The following is a 25,658-nucleotide window of genomic DNA, read 5'->3' as shown; positions in this document are numbered from 1 at the left end:
ACATTCTATTTTTCTTGTTTGATTTTTTCGGTAAATTGATTTATGTTGGGTGAAGATGATTGTTGATTGTGTTCATCTGCAAAAACATATGAAGATGGGGAGGCGCAGCAAATCTGAAACCAATACTAAAAAATAATAATAATAATAATAATAATAATAATAATAATAATAATTGTAGTGGTTAATTATGGTAATAAAATTGTTATATTAATATTTAATATTGATAATGATAATTGATAGTAAAAATAGAAAATAATCTGATTAAAAAAAAGGAAATAATAAATTGACATAATACACTAATAATTAATTGATATGAAATTCCAACTTTACCCCTTAGATAGTGGAACAATCAAATTTATTAATTAAAATTTTAAATCCAGGTGTCAGCGGAATATTCCTTTAAAATCCGGTTTTTTAGCATGCGTACCGTACGCGGCCTATCATGCATGCGCACCGTAGACGGCGCCCTACTATTACATGGATGGAACTGGACAAAAGGAAATTAACAGGTTTTATGTTGGGTCCGTGGGGCTTTAGTAAAACCGCTTTACGTCTTCACGCGGGAATTGTGGGCCAGTTTGTGGTGGCCCCGCCAACACCGTCCTTTTCCCCTTTTTTTGACTCTTATCCTGCTTAAGTTCTTTCAAGATCACCTTCTAAATGCTTAAGGCCCCACATTTATTCCACTTGATTTTTATCCAACCTCACTCGACTCCACGGTCGAGCTCGAATCCACAGCCGAGCGGGGGGTAGACTATTGTCGATAATCGGTAGACAGATGTTGAGTGGGGCGAACCAATATTGAGTTGGGGCGAACCAATGTTGAGCTAAGACAAATTGTTGTCGAACGAGAGCAAACAAATGTCAAAGCGAGGGCGGGGTGGAGTGCGACAAAATGGGGTAGTTGTGATTCTCAAATCATGCCTATCCATCTTTTAAAAGTCGGAGCTGCTTCCCTTTTGTTTAGTTGTGATTCTGTCTGAAATTTCGGAGCCTTGCCTTTGTAAAGTGTTTTGTGATATTTCAAGAATAGCATTCTGTATTTGTACTTGTCAATGAACATTTTTCCTTTTTCCATCATTGCCACAACTTCATTGGCACGACTGGAGAATCCACCCCTCACAAATGTATACAACACAGAATCCAGAAGTTCCTGATCAAACTTCATGGAGGATGACGAAGCTGTTGGGTTTTTGAGATTGGCTAAAATTTTGCAAAAGCCAACCAGCCAGATGCTGGATCGCGATGCTGTAGCATCATCGTACAACATCCTGATACTCTGTTTTGCGCAGAATTTCTTTTTCAAATCAAAGGAAGATTTAAGTCGTTTTTATATTTAAGCATGTGCGACTATTCAAGACGTGGCTTGTTCTACAAGTTTTCCTGAAGGCGGTTTGAGAATTATTATTGAAAACAAAAATATAACTTGTTATATTTTTGAAAATAATAATTTATATTTTTTTTGTTTGGCCACACATGAAACAAAACAAATTATATTTCTGGAAATAATATAGGGTTGGCCGCAATTTTTACAGCTGTGTTTGTCTGAAGACCTAGCTTGCACATCAAGACAATTGAAGACTATAAATATGTGAAGCCTCAAGCCTTTACAACTCTTGTATTCTAAACCGTGTTTTTTTACAAAGTGTGAGTTTTTAAGGTTTAGAGTTTGTGTCTTTTGTCAGCCTTTCTTGTGTCAATTTGATGCAAGTTTAGGACTGCGTTTTGGTTGTTAATTGTAAGCTACTCATAAGCTTTGAAGCACGGAGTTAGTGTGTGTGATTCACTCATAAGCTTTTAAGCAAGAGTGTGATCTAGTTTCTAGGAGAGTGTCTCCATCCTGATTATTATTATTGACAGCAACATAGTAAGTGTTGTTAGAGGGAATTTGGGACGGGGTCTCATTATCTAAGAGGTTCTTAGGTAGGATTGCACGGGTAGTGTCTAGGTGATAAGTCAAGTACCGGGTGTTGGTCGAGGGCTTTGAACTAGAGCTATTATAGTGGATTCATTCCTGGATTGGTATCCCCCAGAGTAGGTGACGTTGCACTGAACTGGGTTAACAACTATCTGTGTTATTTATTATTCTGCAATTTATTTATTTATTTACTGTGTTCTGCGACTGTCTTGCTGCAACATATGCTATAGCATCTTGTGCAGTATTGTGTTCACTGCGTGCCAGATTTCAGAAGCAAGCCCTTTCATCTCAGCCCACAGCTCTGTTAACTCCAGATATTTTCCCCCAATGGCAGCAAACCTAGTGACCATAGAATGGAAAGTTTGTGCATTAGGTGAGTGACCTAAGCTTCTCATCTTCTTTAAAGCCTTATCCGCATCTTGCATTAGTATTTTCTTACTAAAAAAGTGGATTACATTATTCCAGTCATGAACTCCACAATCCACTTCCTGTCCGTCCTTGATTTCCTGCACCAGCTTTGTCATCAGTGCAGCTTCATCTGTCTCTGTAACATTTTTAGCCAGCACGCCGGAGTATTGTTGACTAACTTTTGGAATCCTAGCTTCTTTCATCTCTTTAAATAGTTGGAGTGCTCCCTGTGTGTCTTCCTATAGCACCCTGGATTGAATCATGGCCTCATAAGAGGTTGAGTCAAGCTGGATACCAGCCTTCCTAGCATCTCTCAGAAGTGACGTGACATCTGCAGCCCTATTTGCTGCACAATATGCTTTCAAAAGAGAAGCATACACAGATGATCCAGTTTTAACTCCAGCTAGACGCATCTCATCAAGGAGATCATGTGCTTGGTCCAACCATCCAAGTGATATGCATGAATTAATAACATGAACCAAGGCTGAATTGTCATTGGAAAATGGGGAGTCTTCTCTTTCTGCTTCGAGAAGAAACACTGCCAAGTCCTTGGTCTTACCAGCCTCAAAAAAAGCTTTAACTAATTTCACATAAATTGTTTCAGTTGGTTGCAGTATACCATGTACGGTTGTAATCAAATCAACCTGCACCTGCAATTTAAAAAATAAAGAATCAAGAACAGATGTTGATTCCGCTTCAAGTTTTAAGAAGTTTCGATCTCTGGAGAACTCCTCATAAGATAACACCTCATTTCTTAATAGCTGGTCATCTTTGACACTCTCCAAATCTTTACTGTTGCTCAAGCTATGCACAAAAGCAGGTCTAGGAGAATAGTTCAGATCAATTTTAGCTGCATCAGACATGAATTTGGCAGATGCAAGAGAATTTCTTGCTTCTTTTGCTTTTCTAAGCATCTCTAATACCATGCTGGATGCAGAATCAAGATCCCCAAATTTCAAATGGCATGTAAGCAAACAATTATAGAACTGTCGGAATTGTATATCAGTTAGGTTTGGAGCTTCCTCTATGCGCCTTTGCAGCTTCATAAGCTCATCTCTTCGCCCATTTCTCTCATATACACGTGCCATTGTTATCAGTAAGTTTGCATCAGCTTTGACACCAATTCGAGGCATCATATCAAGAAGCTGCTCTGCCTTCCTAGATTTCTCAAATACGAGACACCCTGCCAATGCAATATTAAAAGCATTGGTGTTCGGTTTCATTGAAATCAAAGGTGCATTGCACTTTTTACGAGGATCCACTCTGTTGTTTTGGAATAAATAACCTATTTCAATAATCAACTCAGCAGCAAGGAAACTTCCATCTGATGTTTGTGACATGTGTGCCAAAACTGCAGACCAAGCAGTAACAGGAGGAAAATGCTCCATATCAATCATCTTTCTTAAAATGGTTGATGCCAGAACTGGGAGTTTAACTTTTGCAAGGCCAAAGCTAAGGTAGATAAGAACCTCCTTCTCTAACAAGTCTACTCTACCATCTTCACTGGCACGTTGTACCAATTCATAAGCTTTTTGTAGCCATTGTGTATCAAGGCTTTCCACATAACTAGTTATAATCATGTTGAAGAGAGATTTTCTAGGAAATCCCTCCATGTGCTTATGCTGCTTAAGTAACTTCCAAGAATAATCTAATTGGTTGCCATCAATAGCATTTTGTATTTCTATCGTAACTTTGGTCGGGTCTTGAGCCTGGACCAGGAGTCTTTCAGCCATACTTGAGATATATAATTTTTGAAGGAAGAATTTATTCTTAAATCCAAATAGCAGTGCCTTTGAACCTGACTTGGATGCACAAGGGCAAACAAACTTCACAATAGATTGTAGACTTTTATTATTTGAAACTTGGGATGTGCCATAATTATAATTAGCAGTCAAGAAACATAAAAGAAACGGGTGATCTGGTCCTGTTTTGAGCTTTCGTACCACGAGCATCTTGAATTATCAGCAACTTGCGATGGTAAACATCAGAATGGAGTCAATAAAATCTGCAGATACATGGAGAAGTCAATAAACCAATCGTACAATTGTAGATTCATATAAAAAGAAAAAAAAATAAAATAAATAAATAATAATAATAATTGCAGAAGTAAATATACCAAATTGTCAAAAAATAAAATTCCGCAAACAGTCGGAAGAATTGTAGAATCTTCATATTCCAAAGGCAACGCCATGTCGTCACCGCATGATATTTTTTTTTTTGAATGGCAAAGGAATATTATTAGACCACAACACCAAGGCATAAGGCATGCCAAGGGAAGGGAAAACATTTTACATACAACGAAAGCCCACAAAAGAGAGACAACTGGGCAAAAAGCAAAACAGGGCTCACCAAAAACCAACAATACTACCAAACACCAAGGACACTAGCGGTTGAAGCAAATTCCCGGATCCCACGACCATTCATAAAATAGACACGGAGAAATCTTTAGCAAATCGGCACTCCATCTCCACGATAGAACTTTAACCGCCTCCACCAACTCCAAAGGATCCAAGGAAACACCATTAAAAATGTGGTTGTTTCGCGTAGGAGTGTACATGGGTTGGGCAAATCCGGTCGACCTGGTCAAACCCACCCAATCCAATTCAAAAAAGTGGGTTGGGTCGGGTAAGTGGGTGGATATGGATTTCAAAAATGAAAAACTCATTAAAAAAATCAGGTTTCGGGTAAAACCGGACCCAACCCAAAAAATCCACTAACCCACTAGTGTTATGTTTCTTGAAATTTTTTTATGAAAATACTAAAGATTTTTTCATTTGATTATTAAATATTTTTATATTGAAAATGAGTTATACTATTTTTTACAAAAATAAAAAAGATTGAATAATTTTTATGAACAAATATGATAATTTTTCGCATTATTTTTTTAAAATTTAAAAAAATTGAATAATTTTCATAAACAAATATAGTGATTCATGGTTTAGTCATTTGATATTAAAAAATGCAAAAACATCATTTGGATAACACGCTATCCAACCCGTAAATTAGTAGATTTACACAAAAAAATGGGTGATTATTTTTTATAGTGAAAAAAAGTTAGCCTATTTTTCAAGAAAATACATTGATTGAGTTATTTAATATAAAAAAATAGAAAAATAATTTGGGTAACCCACAACCCAACCCAATCCAACCCGGAAATTAGTGGATTTGCCCAACCCGGCCCAATGTTATAACGGGTGGTTATTTTACTAAACCCAACCCGGAGTATCATATGTGGTTTAGGTTTTGGTTTTGGTCAAACCCAACCCAATCCGGCCCACGTACACCCCTAGTTTCGCGCTTTCCAAATAGACCAAATCACCGAGTGCCAAATCAACCGAAACCCTCTTTTGGACTTTTTACTCAACGCCAATTCACTCAAACAATCAAAGAGATTAAAAAGGTTCGGCGGAATCACAATAACAACACCAAGCTATTTGAAAATCACATACCACACCGTGAGAGCAACTTTACAATGGAGGAATAAATGCAAGGAGGATTCACGTAACATACCAAACACAATTTCCACCGCTATCATGAGGTAGAATACCTCTTAAAAGAAGATTATCCTTTGTCGGCACACGGTCATAAAGAAGTTGCCAAGAGAAAGTAATAACCTTCGAGGGAGCCGGGCTTTCCCAAATATTATTAAAGACCTTCGCTTCCAAAGGCAAAAGAGAATGACCAATAACAATCTCCTTGGAAAGCGAATCTTATGCGGATTTAACCGAGAAACCTTCAACCGGATTTAAAACCCACCTCCACTTATCCTCCTCATTAGAAAGACTAAGATTCTCAAGCAAGGCCAAAAGATGAGTAACACTCTCCTCCTCCCAAAGAAAAAGCCTACGCCTCCATAAAAAATTCCAATTCCTCAACACTCCATCCACCACTACCAACTCCCGCACGGTCGCTTCTTTTTGAGTAGAAAGAGAATACAAACAAGGGAACTTAGTACTCAACAAAGAATCTCCAATCACCCTATCACTCCAAAAATGCTTACTGACACCATTACCAAGAGAGCGAGATATCATCTCATCTACCCAATTCTTTGAGTCCACACAAGCTTCGAGGTCACAAATATCTTTCCACCAAAGGGAGGCCACACGAGGAATCGCCCCACTCGGCCAAACCGCATTAAGAACAATATGGGGGCCATATTTAGCCACCAAAACTTCCTTCCAAAGCCCCAAGTCTTCTCTACATAAAAGCCGCCATCTCCATTTCATGAGAAGACTAAGATTAACCACTTTTATGTCTCGGACACCAAGCCCACCATTTTTCTTCTCTTGGCACACCACCTTCCATTTAATCCAACCAAGCTTTTTACCACCGTTAACACCTCCCCAAAGAAATTCTCTTTGAATACGGGTAACCTTCTTAATCACTTGAACCGGCATTTTCATAAAAGACAAGTAAAAAATAGGGAGAGAATTTAACACCGAATTAATAAGCACTAACCTCCCACCAAGACTTATATGCCTATTACTCCAAGAGTTCAACTTCTTGCGAAGACTAGACACCAACGGTTCCCAAGTGGCCATCCTTCTTGGATTCGCACCGACCGGTAGCCCGAGGTATTTAAAGGGAACAACACCTTGAATACAATTAAGAAAGGAACACGCCGACTCCATAAAATTGTCACTCACATTTACCCCCATAAGACAACTCTTCCAAAACTTAACCTTAAGGCCGGAGGCTAATTCAAAGCCTTTAAGGATTGCCTTCAAAGTCCAAAGATTTTCCACTGACGCTTCACCAATACAATGAGTGTCATCCGCATATTGGAGATGGGATATCGATGGACCACCACAAGAGATCTTAAAGCCACTAAACAAATTAGAGTTAACCGCCGTTCTCATCGCACCACCAAAACCCTCCGCAACTAGAAGAAAAAGGAAGGGGGCTAAAGGATCACCTTGCTTTAGCCCTCTTTGGATACTAATTTCACCCGTTGGACTTCCATTAACAAGAACCAAGAGATTACCCCCGAAAACACACGCCTTAATCCACCCAATTCACACCTCACAAAAGCCAAACCTTCTAAGCATATAGTCCAAGAAACTCCATTCAACGGAATCGTAAGCTTTTTCAAAATCCACTTTGAAAATCATACAATCTTTGCCAGATCTTCTAGCCAAGTCCACCACCTCATTCACCACCAACACACCATCAACAAGATTTCTACCTTTTATAAAGGCCGATTGGTTGGTTGCAATCAAGGAATTCATGACCTTAGCCAACCTATTCGTCAACACTTTAGCGATCAACTTATATAAACAACCAAGTAAGGAAATCGGCCTAAAATCACCCAAACTAAAAGGTGAATTCACTTTTGGAATTAGAGTCACAAAATAGGCCAACAAACTCTTTGGGAGGCTCCCAATACCATGAAATTGGTCAAACATTATTCTAATTTCACCCTTCAAAAGGTTCCAACACTTCTTAAAAAACGAGAAATTAAAGCCGTCCGGACCCGTGATTATTTGGTGTAATAGCAAGTGGCCGTACATATTTTCAATTTCATCACCAAAACCAGAAAACGAAGTTGATGTTTGAAACTTGACATATACTATATAAGAACTTCAGTTTCTTTCAGAGACAAAAGTTTTAGCATTAGATAGTAAAAATCATATATGTCAATCAAAATGAAAATCCTAGAAACCAATCTGCATGTACCACTGACTCACTAATAATTGGGCAAAAACAAGTGTCTCACAACACAACAGTATACCCAACAAGTATTCTTTTATTCAGGCATTTTATCAAACAGGTTACAGTCACTAGCTGTGAGGCTAAAAAGAAAATCAGAAAAGAGAGAACTTACCAGAGATAGAATCCAGTTGAGAGAGAGCGATAGAGTCCAAAGTGCGATCTTCAGAGAGAAAGAGAGAGAGAGAGAGAGAGAGAGAGAGAGAGAGAGAGAGAGAGAGGGGGGGGAGATGGAGTTGTTTAGAGAGAGAGAGAGCGATAAAGTTGTTTTAGAGAGCAACGGGATGGTGAGGATAGCTCATGACGATGGCGGCGAGGCAAGAGAGAACGTGTGTGGAGAAGAGTTAGGGAAGACAGACGGGGGACAACGGCAGCAGCAGCGGAACCGGTGCCGGTGAGAGGAAGAGGGAGGGACGAGCACTGAAGAGGAAGAGGAACAGTTGAGTTGTTTCTAAAAGGGTAGAAGAAGAAAAGACGCCGGTTCTTTGATTTATTCATTTTTCTTTTATTAAACAAGACCCTTACCCGTGCGCGCACGGATTTTATGCGCTATTTTATGTTATAACGCGGAAAAATTATTTGTATGCTGAAATAATAATTATTATCAAAATTATAATAATAATAAAAATCATCTAAATATAATATATTGATGTAAATATGTTTATACATTTCAAAAAACTTCTCTGTACACCATGTATTTGAAATTACATTAGTATATTACAACAAATCAATAACTCAACAACTAAAGAAATCTAGAGTAAACTATCAACAAAATTGATACTAATCACTAAGTAAGAGAATGCAAGAATACGTATGTACCCAAAAAAAGAAAAAAGAATCCAAGAATAGGACTAAAATAATTAGAAAATTTCTTTAGCCAAAAAATAATAATTAGTTAGACAATTAATAAATTGACTGAGATTTTAATGTGGGTGATTATTTACAAAAAAAGAAAAAACGAAAAAAACTTGAAAAGTAAAAAAAAAAAAGTCCACCTAAAATCTTAATCAAATTTTAGTAGACAATGTGAAGAATATTATTTACAATAAAATCTTGAAAATTTACAAAAAAAAAAAAAACTTGAAAAGTCAATTATATAAATGTTATTGATGAGTATATGAAGAGTACGAGTTCAGGTATGCTCCATTACCTTATTCTCAAGTTCCTTCCATTACCTTGCCCAGATAATGACACTTGGATAAAAACTAATCAACGGTCCGGATTAAAAATTGAAAAAAGTTTTAACAACATCATGTAATTTGTCTTCTTCCTTTCCTTTGTCACTCTTCCTCTTCCTCCACAGTACAATGCTTCATTTTCCTCTCATCACCGTTTGGCCATCGTTGCCCACTCTAGCAATCCCTACGCCGCTCGCCACCGTCCTAGTGACGACATCATCCCTCTGCGTTCATTCCAGCGCCGAGCATATTTTCACGTTGCAGATCTTCCAAACAAGAACAAAATCTAATGGAAAAAAATGAAACACCTCTTCCGAAAAACTGATAGATCTTAAAACATTATAATCTTAAAATTACAGAAACTTAAGTTGCAGAATCTTAAAATTACATTTTCCCTCTTTTCTAATTCCTGTCTCAAATCGATTGCATCACCACCAAACAACAATTTCAATCAATCAATCTTCAATGACAATCTTAAGTTTCAATCAAACAATCTTCAAACTGAAAAAAATGGGGAGATGGCGGCACAAAGAAGATACCACGACGGCAAGCGGCGGCGGATGTGAAAATAGCGGTGAACGGCACCGTAACAAACATAGCGAAAAACAATTTGGGGGAGAAAATTGCAAATCTAAAAAAATTGCAGAGCTTTGGCATGGTTGATTTGAGAGAAAAAGAAGATCAATAATATAAACACGGTGGCGGCGGAGCTTTGCCATGGTGGTGGCCGTCGAGTGTCAACGGTGACACTGCAAAACTGCAAACAGAGAAGAGGAAGCGTACAGATAATAAGAGGAGTAGAGTAACCATAAAATGTTGACCTATTGAAGTTTAATCTCACCCATTAAATTTTTTAATTACCACATGTCATTCATCCATAAAGGAACTGGAGCAAACTGGAGGATAAAGAAATGGAGCATAACTGAACTCGAAGAGTACATAATAATGACAATGATATAATATAAGAAAGTGATGTAGCATTATTGAGTGATTTAATTAGATGTAAATAGTTTATGTGAATTAAGGTTAGATTAGTGGTTTCACAACTATTTAAGAATTATATATATAAATAAACAATTATTTAAATCTTTTAATTTCACCTATTAGATTCCTTTGACATGTGTCATTCATCCAACGGATGGACTGGATTAAATGGATGCAAGTAAAATGGAGCATATCCGAACACGTTTCTTATACCAACTTTGTATGGTTGTTAAATGCTGATTATTTAAATTTTGAGTTGTCCCAGTTTAGATCTACTTAGTCGGATACACATTAATCATTAATTTATTGATTTTTTTTTATTGACAATTTATTGATTGTTTTAGTAGGTATAAAAACCTCTAAAACGGCAATTAAAAATAAATAAAAATATAAAGCAAATCATATCTCATCCCTGATAACTTATCAAAAAATAAAATATCTCATCCCTGATAGTGCAATATAAACTAGTATCATGACTCGTGCCAAATACGGATAAAAATTCTCATAAAAGTGTTAGTGTATTCTTAATTACAAAAGAAAAAATTGGTATCGTTAATAGTGTTACTAATAATTATTTTACAATTATCTTTGAATTAAATCTTATTCATTTTGGTTACAAAGTTAAACTCTATCACAAATATGGACTTAGATCTTCTCTTTCAATCAATTCTCTCCCACTCTCTCCTTTCCTAATTTGTGTCGATCTCTATAATTTTTTTTTTCTCTCTCTGTTTAATTTTCTCTCTCCTCTTACACTTGTATCCTTGAAGGAGGGAGAATGATGGAAGGAAATGATCAATCTCCACGGATATCTCTTGGACATAATTTTAATACAAACATAAACAATTCAAGAGAAACAAATTATAAAGGATTATTGAGTAACTGTCTAAAAAAAGGATTATTGAGTTACTCTATCCACATCAACTTTTCCAAAAATTCAGTTGTCTATATAGATTGTACCAATCACCTCAAGGATTTTTACATCACGAAATCTTGAAGCGCAAAACAATCGGGAGAAAAAACTTGAAACTGGATTATACGGATTTCCTTTTACAAACAGAAAGCTGAATGGTTATTAGTGGCTACATTCAAGGCTCTAGTATGGAAAAAATATATATTAGAATTGTAGTGAAGTCTACAACATGAATATATCCATATTGTTAACAATACAACAATATGCACACATATACTTAATCAGAGAAATATAACATTACTATAGTAGAGAAAAGAAATATAACACATTAGTTTTTAGCCAATAATAACATTATTTATTACTCATTACTATGATATAATTTTTTTTTTCATTCTAAAATGAAGTTTTCAGTGGAGTTTAAATGGTACAAAGACCAACAATAACAAAATGTTGAGTAATCCTTTCCTATACAATAGAAAAACATAAATGATAAAGGAAATTAAAGAATACAATACAAAAATCTTCTCATAAAGCTTGCATTTGACACTACAAATTCATCAAAACCTTCTTCGGCTATACTTGTAAACCTAACATTCGTCTTCACTCGCAGTCTTTTAAGAAGCTAAGAAAAGCACGACACTAAAAGAAAGAAAAAAAATCCACAAGAACAGATGTCTCCACGTATTCTATGAAGTGCTTAACCCATGCCTCATAATTTCAAAGAGTCAGCAACAACATTATATATTAATCTTATAATCAAAGAGTCAACATCTTAAAACTTAATAACAACATTTACTAAGTAAAATATAAAATTTCTATAGAATGAAACTTATGATAAAGTGTGAATTACCCCCCTTGATTGTCAATGCTTCTAGATTCTTTATTTTTTTTTTATATTCATGAGGGCTTAAAGCCCGGAAATAAGGAAGATTACAAAGAGATCAATCTTGTGATTCTTCAATATTTTACACAATCATAAAAGACAAATATTTCAATACATTTAGCCAATATCTCTCAGCATAGGTTTTGTTACAATTCAAATTTGAAACTGAAGTTTGATAAAGAACCAAGCATATAAGAAAGTTGAGATATGTAGTTTAGTTTGATCATATTTGAAATTACGGTTTGATCAAGAACCAAGCATTATGACAAAGAAGAAGACATGATTTTGTAAAATTGTAAATTTTAAAAGCGACTATTGATTTAGGATATCTCCCAAAGCAGAAGTATGAAAGTTTAAGGCAAAATTACACCTGAGGTCCTTTATCTTATTTATTTGTAACGGATTGGTCCTTTATCTTTTTTTTGTCCCATACAAGTCCTTTATCTTTATAATTGGTCCTTTTTTACATTTTTTATTGAAAATATGATGAAGTGGCAAGCCACATAGGATAATTTGATTTTTTTTTTATTGAAAATTTTAAAAACCAAAAAATCATATGAACATTCATCATGTTCACATATGAACATTCATCATGTTCATCTCATCTCCTTCAACATCTTTTTTTTTTTTTTTGAACAAATCTTCTTCATTACCCAATAACAAAATACATCCACACCCTCCTCAAAATTCCATAAACTTATGTGTTTTGTTTATCTCAATCTTCTTCTAAACTCTAAAATTGAAATCCTCAATTCTCATAAACCCTAAATTTACCAAATAAAAAATATGATATGATAAATATGATTTTAAAATTCCAGTTTGCTTTTAACAAATTAGAAACACGGAAGAGATTTTAAAACCTGTAAAAAATGTTGTCTTCGGCTATATTGGGGAATTGGTGTGTTGAACTCATTTGAATTAATAGAGATTTTAAGTAATTCTTTGACCCTGAAGAGCAAACTTGACTGGGGCATCATCAATTATAGGAGGCACATACATATTAGAAGTTGTGATGTTGACGCACTTGCACAGTTGCACTTGCTTTCAATTTCGAACAATTTGTGGCTTTTAATAATCCAAAATTCGTGATACATCTTGAGTTAGTTGTGGATTTTTTTATTTGATAAATTTAGGGTTTATAAGAATTGGGGATTTCAATTTTAGAGTTTGGAAGAAGATTGAGGTAAACAAAACACATAAGTCTATGGAATTTTGAGGTGTATTTGAATGTATTTTGTTATTGGGTAATGGAGAAGATGATAAAGATGATGAAGGAGATGATGAACATGATGAATGTTCTATGATTTTTTGGTTTTTAAAATTTTCAATAAAAAAAAAAGATCAGATTATCCTATGTGGCTTGCCACTTCATCATATTTTCAATAAAAAATGTAAAAAAAAGGATCAATTCGTGACCATTTATAAAGATAAAGGACTTGTATGTGACAAAAAAAAGATAAAGGACCAATCTGTTACAAATAAATAAGATAAAGGACTTCACGTGTAATTTTGCCAAAGTTTAATTTCTAATAAGTCAAGTCACATGTTTAGAAGTGAAAAAGAAAAAAAAAAGGTTAGAATATAACTAAATCCTGGAAGGACTTAACCTTCAAAAAGTGAACAAACACAAATGTCATTGTGCATCTCCCCTGTAGCTAGAAAGTTGTTCAATTATGCACCGGGAGCCAAACAGAATTAATTGAAACCCATTACTATCGGTAAAATGAATAAAATAAAATTAAGATTTAAATAAACAAAACCATATAGAAATCAGTTAAATTTATCATAAAACATGAAGAAATTGACACCCCAACTTTCGTAGTTAAAAAGTTATCTTCCACGTGTCAATATTAATCTGACAAGCACAAAAATCCTCCAACTTTGTGGAAGCTTAAAGAAAAAATTGGATCCTCCAAGAATGCAATAAATAGTAAAATTATGTTTGGTATTGTGGAAGTAAAATCCATAAAATTCAAACAGAAAGCCCTATAGAAAAATAAGTCATTGATCATAGATAAGTTTAACAAACCTATGGTTCAAGCATGAAAAATAAGCATAATTAATGCTCTAAAATCCAAAATATAAAGAAGGTGGCCCTTTTTAAATTGATTGAATAAATTGTTATTGTGGTTGATGCTTTGCAAGACCGAAGAAACAATAACCAACAATAACTAAAGGGGAACAATTTGAAATTTAGTTAAATGCCATTAGGTATCAGAAAACAACACATGTAGGAGCAAAATATTTCTACCAAGAATCTAGATGGCTTATAATCATCTTAGGGTGTGTTTGGTTGTGATAAGAAAATGAGAAGAGAGAAATAGGTGAGAGAGAGTGTGAGAAGAGAGAAATAGATAAGAAATATAATAGATTTGATGTGTTGATTGGTTTAAGAGAAAAAAGAAGAGAAATAGAAGAGAGAAGTGTGTTTAATTTTTTAAAAGACTAAAATATCCTTGCATTTTAATTGAAAAAGGAAGGATAATATGTTGGCATACAAATTGAAAAAGAAGGATAAAAAAGGAAAAGTAGATAGTGATATTAGTGCCCTATTTCAGTTTCTTCGCTATTATGGAGAGAAGAAAAACATGCGGGTCTCGGGCAGTTTTTCTCTATCTCCTCAACTTCTCTCATGATCCAAGCAAGAGAATTATACCTTTCTCTCGCAGTTGTTTCTCTCATTCCAATCAAACCATTAATGTACCTATCATTCCCATAAACCAAAATTAGTAAATACACACCAAAAACTTCCCCCAAAACCACTACTTTGCTGCTTCAAACACCACCAACGCACCACATATGAGTAAACATTTTATACATACTCTAATGGCGGCACTGCAACTAAAACACCACCATGGACAACTTTGGCGAAGAATGTCAAAGTTATAGTGATATGATCAGCCGCAATCATCAATATACAATACCTTTTCAAAAAATATACATTGTAGATGAGGTGCATTTATTAGAGATGAAAATTGCCATGAAAATAAAAATAAGATTATAAACTTCACATCACAGTTATTTATTACCTGATATAATGATAAAGAATAGCAAGTATAAAGTACCTCATGAGTCATGAACATGTCTCCTATGCCAATTTGAGCCTCCATCCTTAAATTAGAGAGCTTTATGGACACCTTTACAAAGATTATTCATGTTAGTCACAGGCAGCTAAATATCACTTCAATAAACTTTGGGTTCATGGTCTTTTACAGGTTTTTATATAAAAATAGTTATCAAAAGAAATTAATGAGAACTTTTATCAATATATACTTGATACAATAGATATATAGCTTCTACAACCAGTAGCATGTGAGTAAGATAATAATATCTATTTCATTAATGATTGTTGCATTGATATTGACTGCAAAGAATTTCATGCTAATTCATCTACATAAGGACGCATAGTCACATAGGAGAGGCACAAAATATCTCAACTGAAAACAAATGATTTTTGTTCATATAGGAGGAATATATAATACAACAAACTTCAATGGAAATTATCCATAAACATTTAATCATGAAAATGTAATTATAGAAGTATAAATTAGTATATGATTACCTTGGGGATGTACTACTCTTTTGTGAGGATGAGGGATTGGCTTTTGTCATGTTCTCTGTTCACAATTTCAAAAATAGCAAAAATTAGGTATACATTGAAAATAAACGTTAAAACAACTTTCTGTAAGAAATTCAAAAGAAAGGATATTGGAGGGAAAGAGAAAGTAGATTACTTGGGATACATCACAGGAAGTCAGGAATGATGCCGACTTTCAAAATTCAAAATGGTGATATTCTCAAAAGCCAAAGTGCTGTGAAGGAGGGTTGTAGGGTTGCAGTATATCCGCTGCCACTCTCAGCATCAAAACTTGAGGTTTGAGGTGCATAAATTGGTCATGGTTACAACGATGGAACTGCAGGAGATGCACCGCCATCATTATGTTCCTAACAATGTTATGTAGCCGTACATTCCATCTAATGCATTACCGGTGAGCAACCCATTGTTATTCCTTGTTAGAAATCACACAAAAGAACAAATTAAAGCTTAAATATAGAAAATAAACAACATCACACAAATTCATGCTTATACACCATGAAAATATAAAATACCTTTAAACCCATTATAGCAATAAAGTCATTGGAATTTGTAAACCATGATGACTAATATTTTATGCATAAGTTAGAGTACAGATGGTACAATACAAAACAAACATTCAAAAAGCTTTTTCATGCTCTTGAAGGGCCTTATTATAGTAAATTCCATCTATATTATCCAATTATCGACACCTCTAACCTTCTTTTTTGGGATATCTATTGAGCAATTGACCAGAGATTGTAGCAAGTAGTGCTTCTAAACAATCTCAAGATTCTCAAGTTGCTTTAATTGGCATGATCTGAATTTCTAATGCACCCCACAAACACGCACCCTCAATCAGTTATGATCATGGCAATACATTGAAAAAGTGAATAAAAAAATTATCAAATTTAATTTAAAGATTTCATACAAATAAGGGCGTCTATCTCCTACTGGGTTCAAACTAAAGAAGGTCAAGCAAAAAATGCATACCAACACTCCTAACACATTAAAATTAACCTAACTTGGCAAACATAAGAGCCATGAACCTAATATAAATCATAAAATGTATAAGCATGAATTCTCTACAAAAAAACACACAAATGATCAAGATGAAAGGAGCATGAACACACCAATGAGTGAAGCCCACTGCAAGTGAGTTCTCCAAATAACTTGATTTGCAGGTGACATAGTGCTAAGCTTAGCCCATTTGTAATGGATCTTAACATTTCTCACAAGGCTGGAAAGGAGAATCACAAACATTATGATTTGTGCCAATAAAAGATAACTCCTTTTGAACAATTAGAAACAAATAAAATCGATACAAAATCAATGTGTAATCTAGTATTAGTAAATTTATATTACAGTTCACACTTGACCTTGCAGAGGCTTATAATGTAATCCCATCTAACATTAGGCACCAAAACATGTCAATAAAAACATAGAAATTAGTACCAAATAGGAGTTACAAATTATTACTAATGATGATTTGAAATTACATGTAAAAAATATGATTTGAAAAGAGAGATAGAGAGACAACAACAAAAAAAAACCTCACCCAAATGTGGCAAAGCTATCACCTGTTCAATTGAACATTGAACATTGAACATAATATAAATAAAAATCAAAACAAAATGAAATCAGGAACTAAATGCATGAATGGTAAATGTCATAATTCATTGAAACGAAATCAGAGCAATCAGAATAGAAAAGAACTTGTACCTAAAATTTCATTATTCATCAAAACAAAATTAGAGCAATCAGAGCGAGGACAATGATAACGGTGCAAGGTAGACGACGGCGAGAGAGAAGGGAGAAGATGAGGGGAGGAGGGCGGCGCCGGGACGCGGATGAAAAATTCAGATGAAGACGGCGTAAAGGCGGAAAACAGCGAGAGAAAGAGAAGACGCCAGGAGGAGGACGATGTATTACTGGTGTGGAGGAGGGCGGCGCTGGAAGAAACACGATAAGGGTTTTGGAAAATCAAGTTTTATCAATTGCACATTGAGAATCTGAAGTAAGTGATAAAATTTTGCACTATGGGATTCTAATTGGAAAGTTTGACTGAAGCATTTTAACGGTGGCCCATTAAAGCTGGAAATTTGAATATTACAGCAAACTTGGGGGACCTGATATATATTACTTGGATGTCGATTAAATCAACTGAGACGTGCTATACATCAATGTAACAATAAGTAAATGGGCTGGACCAGACAGTTGGTTGCTCAAAAAAATGAAAAAAAAAAATTTCTACCCCAACAATCTTCTCTTTATCCCCAACAATCATATTTGAAATGACAAATATACCCTCATATATAATGTAAAACTGAAAAAAATAATATCATTATTTACCCTAGTCAAAAAAGTGTACCGGTGTGAGTTTGGCGAATTTGAGAGAGTAAGTGCAATTTTACATACCGGTACACTTTTTCGAAGTGTGCCGGTTTGATTTCTTTACCGGTACACTTGGAAAAAAGTGTACCGGTATGAATATTCATACCGGTACACTTTTTTTCAAGTGTACCGGTATGCATATTCATACCGGTACACTTGAAAAAAGTGTACCGGTATGCATTCGACGTCTGAGTTTCATATTACATACCGGTACACTTTTAAAAAAGTGTACCGGTTCACAGTGATTTTTTTTTTCCAGTGGTGCGTACAAGAGGAGGAGACGGTAGAATTAGGCATAACAGAGGACGCGGAGAGTCTCGGCCACATCAGGAGGAGCCGGAAGACGATGAGATGCCGCCAGTGCATCAGGAGCAGGCAATGTTTTAAAAACCGGACCGGACCGGCCGGTTCGACCGGTTCGCCCGGGAACCGGGCCTAGTACCGGTCCGGTCAACATCACAGAACCGCTAGTCCGTAAAACCGTTAAAAAACCGGTACGAACAGGTCTGAACCGGTGAAAACCGGAAGAACCGGTCCCGGTTTTACAAAACCGGCCGGTCCAGATTTTTTATTAAAAAAACTAATCTTTTTTTTTCTTTTCAGTTTTTTACTTTCCGTTTTTTTTTTTTTGACATATATACAATTATGCAGCAATTATTTCAAATGGTTGTGTTGTTGATTTTTAGTTGGAAGTATCCATATCAATTACAATTGCAATAGTTGTGATTTTGATTTGAAAAAACACAGATCTTTTACTTCTTTTCTTTTTTCTCAGTTAAATACAAGTTTATTTTTATTCTCTATTTTTGCAAAACTTGCAATTGTAACAATATCTAAATCCTCTTTCCCTTAATACACTATTATCAACTTAAGAACAACAACAGATCTGTGTATTTGAAAAAGTAGAAAAAGAGGTTGGTATTTAAGAAGAAAGAAGGAGGGGTAGAGATGAGTTTGAGAAGAATGAAAATAGATTTGTGCATTTGAAAAGGAACCTTGGTTTGCTTAATTTAGAGAAATTGAAGTTAAAGAAGGTAAAGAATGAAAATAATAATATTGTGTGGCTGCTGCTTTTCTGATGTGAGATTAGAGAGATTAAGAATTAGGGTTACTCAACTTATGAGTGATATATATATATATATATTAAGCATATTGGGCTAGAGTATTGGGCTTCTAAAGTTTTGCTAAAAAATAAGTATTGGGCCTTTAAAAATAATATATTGAGATGTAATGTAATTTTTTTTACTCATATATATTCTTAATAAGTATATATTTATTTTTAGTCAAAAAAAAGTATATATTTATTTATTTATTTATTATACGGTTCAACCGATTTAATAACGGTTCAACCGATTGAACCGATTGAACCATGAACCGGTGATCTCAACGGTTCGATCTCCGGTTCGGTTTTTAAAACATTGGGAGCAGGCTGTGCAGCAGGCTTGGCCTGGAGGGCCGATCGATACGAGTCTTTTGACTCGATACGAGCATCATGTTGCTCGTCATGTATGGTTTGGTCAGGTACTACTTTGTTTTTTTTGTTATTATTTGTTAAGTTATATTGATCATTTTTTTTAATTTGTATTGTTTATACTCACGTTACAACTGTTAAATCCTTATTTTACATACAAATTTAGTGTTAAAATATTATTATAGTTCATTTTCAATGTCTTATGATATGCATCCAATTATCCGGTCTAATTTATTATTCACAATGTTTTTTATTAAATATATGTAGGAACGTGTCGAAGGTGACAAAATTGAGCTACGAATAGTATCTTTAGGAAGAAAGTTAGCTGACAGGATTCCTGATTACCATCCTCAAGTTATTCAAGGGTGGTTGAATATTTCGGGGTTGTGCTGGCTTGAGCGGACTAACTTGAAATTTACCGATCCGCAGCTTATATCCGCATTTGTTGAGAGGTGGCACCCTAAGACATCGTCATTTCACATGCCGTTCGGCGAGATGACTATTACTTTGGACGATGTGGCATGTCTTCTGCATCTACCTGTTAGGGGTCAATTTTATACTCCTGTATCAGTTTCTCAAGAACAAGCTGTGGAACTTGCAGTTGAGTTGTTAGGAGAGGAGTATGAATTTGCATTGCGAGAGACTGTAGTGCAGAGGGGTGGTTATTTTTCACAGCAGTGGCTATATGAGAGTTATAATAGGAATGCCAATTTCTACGGGAAATATGACTGCGCAACTAGGACATGGATGTTGATGTTGGTGGGATCTACCATTCTGGCCGATAAGAGTTATACACGTGTGGATGCCAAATGGCTACTTCTGTTTAGTGATTTGTCTGCAGTCCATACATATTCGTGGGCCAGTATTGCATTAGTTTGTTTATACGATAACTTGAACGATGCATCCATGTTTTCTACGAGGGCCCTTGCAGGGTATGCGACACTTCTTCAGGTATGCGACACTCACTACAAAGACATAATTTAAATATTGCGTAATTAAATTTTTTTTCTCTTTGCTGTGCAATTAAATTTTGTTTTTATCTTTGTTGCGTAATTTAATTTTCTTTTCTCTTTGTTGCGTTGTTAACAATTTTCTTTTTTTTCTTTTTTGTAACAGTGTTGGATCCACGAGTATTTTCCTACCCTTGGTAGGCGGGCTCAGTCAGATCTTAATTGTGATAATCCTGGATTTCCTCGAGCTATGCGGTGGATGTACAAGCAAGGGAAGACCAAGCTCCTCGATTATCGGCCTATATTGGATGCACTGACCCCTGATGACGTGATATGGCGTCCGTTTGAGACTCACAGAGGTAGCATTCCTTTTGATCTGATTACTCTGTATAGTGGTCATCTGCGTGGATCCACGGTAGTTCCTTACTTGCTCGAGAGGTGTATTAGGCAATTTGGATTTGTACAGTATATACCACGACCACCACCTCTAGCTCCTGCCTACTCTGATATTGATAGCGACTGGATTGGTTATCACGCGTCCGTTGATCGGATCCTTCAGCCGACACGTCCAGTGACATATGCTAGTGAGACTGTACCTGATTACATGTCCTGGTACTATAGGGTATCACATCCTAGACTGTGTCGCCCTGTTGATGGACCACATGGAGCACCACCAGTTCCGCACTATGCACCTGCACCAGATGCCCCAGTAGACGATGCACCAGCAGATGATGCACCACAAGAAACTGCACTACAGCGTGAGCGGAGATGGAGAGGTATGGCTCGAGGCGCGCTTGAGACATTTCTTACGAGGATAGACGCTGATAGGGATGATGAGGATTTTGAGGAGCTTTTTTTTGCACTAGATGTATGTCGTGGTGCATACCCATGACTAGTTTTTTATTGTTATGTTTTTTTGAACACTGGTTTATGTACTTTTATTTTTGGATTGTGTATTTTGTTGAACTATTTTTACTATATCGTGTACTTTATTTAGATTATGAACTTTATCGATCAAATGTTTTTTATACTTCAATACATTATTTTTTGACACAAATAACGTTGCTAAAGTAGGCATTGCATTTTATTGACATAAAATATTTTTTAACACAATAAACGTTACTAACGAATTTAGATATTTGATAAAACATAAGTAATATAAATATTCGACATAAAATAAACAATTAAAAATTATTCAACAGACATAACACCACTAAGAGGTTTCACCGGAGGATTTAGAAGGTTCCAATATTGTAGGCGTCCGTTTAAGTTTGACATCCAAGACCTTGCTTCATGTGAACAAAATTTCTTCCAATCAGCTGTAACTTCGGGCAACGGAAACCCCTTTGACATGTTTACTGGAACCCAATGATTTCCATTGACAAAACCAATACAAAAAAACCTTGCTGAAGAGGAATATGAAGTCATCATAGGAAAGAAAGTCTTACTAGGTTTACCCAACGTGACGAGAATGACATTATACCTATTTGCTACCAAGTAACCCATAGCAGGTATGGTGAACCATCTAGTTGCTACCAACGAATCTCTCACAACCTGCAAGTCTTGTCTGAATAATTTCTCATACAAATTGTTATTATTTCTAAGCTCTTCATCTAACTCCCGGCGGACGATGGACCAACCTTCCTCTGTGTAACCAAGTAAAGATGCAACAGCTCTAAAACCACAATTTCCATCTTCAAGCACATCAGCAATGTCAACAATATGTGGATGCATATGATCAGGAAATTGCCCCAAATATTTCTGAGATGTCAGTTTTTTAGACATCTAAGATAGTTGTTTCTGAGATGGTTGAGATTGTTGCTTCTGAGAGGGTTGAGATAGTTCCTTCTGAGATGACTGTGATTGTTGTGTACACAACCTCTTCGATGTACCTAGATTTATGTAAAAACAAAAAAAGTTGAATATATAATAATAGAATATAGACATAAAAATATAAGCAATAACTATATTATCAAAAAAATAAATTAGTCACCTTGTGAATCACCATATTCTCTTTCAACGTGTTCAAAGTATGATGGATCACGATACACATCATAACCTTTTGGTGCTTTGCCTTTATATTTGTTCTTCACTCCTCCTCTGGTTTTTATTTTTTCAGGTGGTGGACACAATGAACTTGAGGCTGGATAAGCAAGTTCAAACACTTTACTCTTCAACGCTCTTTTACCAACAATATCAAGTGACCGAAATCGAGTCCATATGGCCTCCATTGCATTACTCATGTCCAACTCATATCCATCCTCTGTGTCATCCTCCAAATGGTTCTTCCATAGTTAATTTCTTCCAGTGACCGTGAACTGAATCTAACGGTATCGGTACACCGCTGGTTGTATATCCACTCAATTCACAAGCACAAGGCAACTCACATGTTGACCTAAGTTTGCAACCACACAAGTTTTTATTTGTTCCAACAATGTCAATTCTCTCCATCTCATCAGAAATTAGTGCATAGCGGCCCTGGAGACAAAGTTTCTCAAATATTGAAAAAATGGACTGCTATGTGTCTTTTCTGTATAGTAAAAACTTTTTTGAAAAGACTTCTTTATTTTGTCAACTTCTAGTCTTATGTTGTCATTCATGCCTTCCAAACACTTGCATAAGTCTCATTTGCTGTGTTCCAACATTTTCTTTAGTCTCCAATGTGCAGACTCAACTCTAAATATCAAATTGCAAACAATAGTCAATTAAACGCCAAAAAAAGAAAAATATAATTTCAATTTTAAAATAAAAAAATTATACCTATTAGTCGTTGTGTTTCCTAAATGCATCACTCGATTGGTCCATGCTTCAACAAATTGTTCTTTGTGAGGGGCCAACCAGGTGTTATTGACATATTCGACAAAATTGCTTGAATTAACACATGCTTGCTGAAACGCATTCAACCGTTGCTGATACTCCACCTCATCCGGACTTTCAACAACATCTCTCCACAAATTTTTCACCTTCTGTTTCATATCCTTAGGTATTTGCACGGTGCATCTCGCATTCACATTTTTGATTATGTGCCACGTACAAAGCATATTAGTAGTATGTGGAAATATATCTTTAATTGCATTCATCAAAGCAAACTCCCTATCAGTCAAAATTACTCTAGGAAATATATTTGCTTTATAATCAATTGCTTCAGCTTACCTAACGCCCAATGATAATTGTTCGTCTTCTCAGATTCCATGTAAGCAAATCCAACAGCAAATGTCATGTTAGTTGACGTTATGCCAGCAGTTTCAAGCAGTGGCTGTCTATATTTATTAGTTTTGTATGTGCAGTCCATAACCAAAACAATGGGAAACAAGTTCAACAACTTGATTGAATCTGGATGCGCCCAAAAAATATCACTCAAAACATCGGAGCCATCATCTTTTCTTCTATTCCAGCTGACATATTTTGCATCATCTAACAACTGCAGCAAGTGTTGCAGCTCTGTTCTGGAGCCTCTTTCCTGTATTTGCATCATGTGTCTTTTCCTATATACAAGTGTGGCATCAACAACAGACTCTGGATTTTGATCTTTCAAATCTAAAACAATGTGTCTTGGTGCTACTTTACGCTTTGTCAAATCTTGAACACGTTTGTTTTCATCAGCGGTTAAACGTGCCTTGCGAGGATGACCATGATATTGGTCAGGTAGCCCGTGGTTGTGAACTCCATGAATAACCTGAACTTTCCATCCTGAACCATCTGTTGAAGGTGCAGCTCTAATTTTAAATGGACAGTTACACTTTTTCGATGCAGATGTCGTGGAACTTTCTGAAGAGTCATACTTTCCACCTTTGTCACAACCCAAAATCAACTTGTCATTTCTTCCTCTTATTCCGTTCTTTTTATCCGACCGAGTAATGATAATACCGACTTTATTGGCATCTTCAACATCTCGAGCCCATTTGACAACATCATCTGGGGTAGCAAATTTTTGATGAGTTGTAAAAACATCCGTAGTATCTACCAACATTTGACTTGTATCGCCGAGATAAGCCATATCTGTTTAAAAATAAAAAAATAAATTAAAATTAAAAAAATTAAGAATAACATATCGGTACACTTATTACATACCGGAACACTTTGACTACTGGAACACTCTAAAAAAGTGTACCGGTATGTATAATGATAAACGAAATATAATTAACATACCGGTACACTTTTTAAAAAGTGTGCCGGTAACATTAACGTACCGGAACACTTTTTAAAAAGTGTACCGGTAAAATAAACATACCGGAAACGTTATAAAAAGTGTACCGGTAAAATTAACATACCGGAACACTGTTAAAAAAGTGTACAGGTAAAGTTAACTTACCGGTATGGATAATTGCTTACCGGAACAGTTTTTCGTGAGGATGAAAATTCTACCGGAACAGTATAATACGACAAAAATTGTTTTTTTAAAATATATTAATTTTTAATAAGGGTATATTGGGTATTTTTAAAAAAATGTTGGGGTAAAGTGAAGATTGTTGGGGTAGGAAAAAAAAATTTCTGGTGGTGGTGATAATTAGCTTTTGGGTTAACTTTATATAGAACTTGTGTTTGATAATTAGCTAAATTAACATATTCAATATTAGTGTCTCCAAGAATTCTTTGTTTTCAATTGCATTAATAGGGAATTGTAACATACAATATATATTTTAATAATATATTGCAATGCAGTTAAAACAATAACATGATGCACCATTCCACCTTTCATTGCTTGCAATTCATTTTTGTTTCAATTCAACAACAATAAATTGTGTTAGTTTTTTTTTAATATATTATTATTATTTATTATTTATTATTAGAGTAACTCTATTATATGAAAAAATATGAAAAGGTTTTAATAGAGATTGTAAACTTTTCTTATAGAGTGTCACATCATCACAATGCTTGCTTGTGAACACTCAATCTTCCTTTTAAAGGATTGTTTGATAAATTTATTTGTCATAGTTAAAGAATAAGAGTTAAGGAATACGAAAGAATGGTAGTTTAAAAGTTGGTGTGACAAAGTTAATTTTTTTTTAAATAATAGCACAATAGTAATTAATTAATAAACAATATAACTAAAGTATTTTTTTTCATAAAATTTATTTATTTATTTTGTCAAGCATGGAATTTTTTTGAGGAGTAATTTTTTTATTTGGTTTATTTATTTAAAGTAAAATTTTACAAATTGCAAATCATATTTACGCATGCATGATTTATATTTTATGTTTGGTAGTATAAAATATGAAAGAGCATATATCTATTCATTGTTCTTTTGTAATTTGATCTTTTTTTTCTTTTCTTTC

The 25,658-nt window shown here is 35.0% G+C and overlaps 3 protein-coding genes across 15 annotated transcripts; all 3 read right to left on the bottom strand.

Annotated features, from left to right (window-relative positions):
- Positions 1–232: 232 nt before the first annotated feature.
- LOC123895327 (pentatricopeptide repeat-containing protein At1g03100, mitochondrial-like) lies at positions 233–17,703 on the bottom strand. Of its 12 annotated transcripts, none has more exons than XM_045945586.1 (8): positions 17,290–17,677; positions 16,933–16,974; positions 16,701–16,807; positions 15,728–16,003; positions 15,556–15,610; positions 15,059–15,130; positions 3,073–4,331; positions 2,096–2,976 (listed from the first exon to the last, which is right to left on the bottom strand). In XM_045945586.1, the coding sequence occupies exons 7-8, from the start codon at positions 4,276–4,278 to the stop codon at positions 2,566–2,568; spliced, it is 1,617 nt and encodes a 538-aa protein (XP_045801542.1). In that variant the 5' UTR covers positions 4,279–4,331; positions 15,059–15,130; positions 15,556–15,610; positions 15,728–16,003; positions 16,701–16,807; positions 16,933–16,974; positions 17,290–17,677; the 3' UTR covers positions 2,096–2,565. The 12 variants fall into 12 exon arrangements, 5 of the variants coding, with proteins under 5 accessions (XP_045801544.1, XP_045801545.1, XP_045801541.1 ...); XR_006804242.1 differs by lacking the exons at positions 2,096–2,976; positions 3,073–4,331 and adding exons at positions 14,509–14,697; positions 14,816–14,917 and having other exon boundaries at positions 15,023–15,130; positions 17,290–17,696; XR_006804243.1 differs by lacking the exons at positions 2,096–2,976; positions 3,073–4,331 and adding exons at positions 14,509–14,697; positions 14,816–14,917 and having other exon boundaries at positions 17,290–17,695.
- A 3,758-nt stretch (positions 17,704–21,461) lies between these two features.
- LOC123895326 lies at positions 21,462–22,842 on the bottom strand. Of its 2 annotated transcripts, none has more exons than XM_045945583.1 (2): positions 22,376–22,842; positions 21,462–22,274 (listed from the first exon to the last, which is right to left on the bottom strand). In XM_045945583.1, exon 2 carries the CDS (start codon positions 22,165–22,167, stop codon positions 21,574–21,576), a length of 594 nt encoding a protein of 197 aa, XP_045801539.1. In that variant the 5' UTR covers positions 22,168–22,274; positions 22,376–22,842; the 3' UTR covers positions 21,462–21,573. Both variants share the same exon structure in this region, with proteins under 2 accessions (XP_045801539.1, XP_045801540.1).
- Positions 22,843–22,874: 32 nt separating this feature from the next.
- Positions 22,875–24,379, bottom strand: LOC123896135 (protein FAR1-RELATED SEQUENCE 5-like). The gene is made up of 3 exons (XM_045946564.1): positions 23,541–24,379; positions 23,143–23,493; positions 22,875–23,058 (listed from the first exon to the last, which is right to left on the bottom strand). The coding sequence occupies exons 1-3, from the start codon at positions 24,377–24,379 to the stop codon at positions 23,007–23,009; spliced, it is 1,242 nt and encodes a 413-aa protein (XP_045802520.1). The 3' UTR covers positions 22,875–23,006.
- Between the last annotated feature and the right edge of the window lie 1,279 nt (positions 24,380–25,658).

The sequence above is a fragment of the Trifolium pratense genome, linkage group LG7, assembly GCF_020283565.1.
Source record: "Trifolium pratense cultivar HEN17-A07 linkage group LG7, ARS_RC_1.1, whole genome shotgun sequence".
Lineage (NCBI taxonomy): Eukaryota > Viridiplantae > Streptophyta > Magnoliopsida > Fabales > Fabaceae > Trifolium > Trifolium pratense.
The sequence above is the reverse complement of the archived record's forward strand: the minus strand, read 5'-3'. Positions and strand labels throughout refer to the sequence as shown.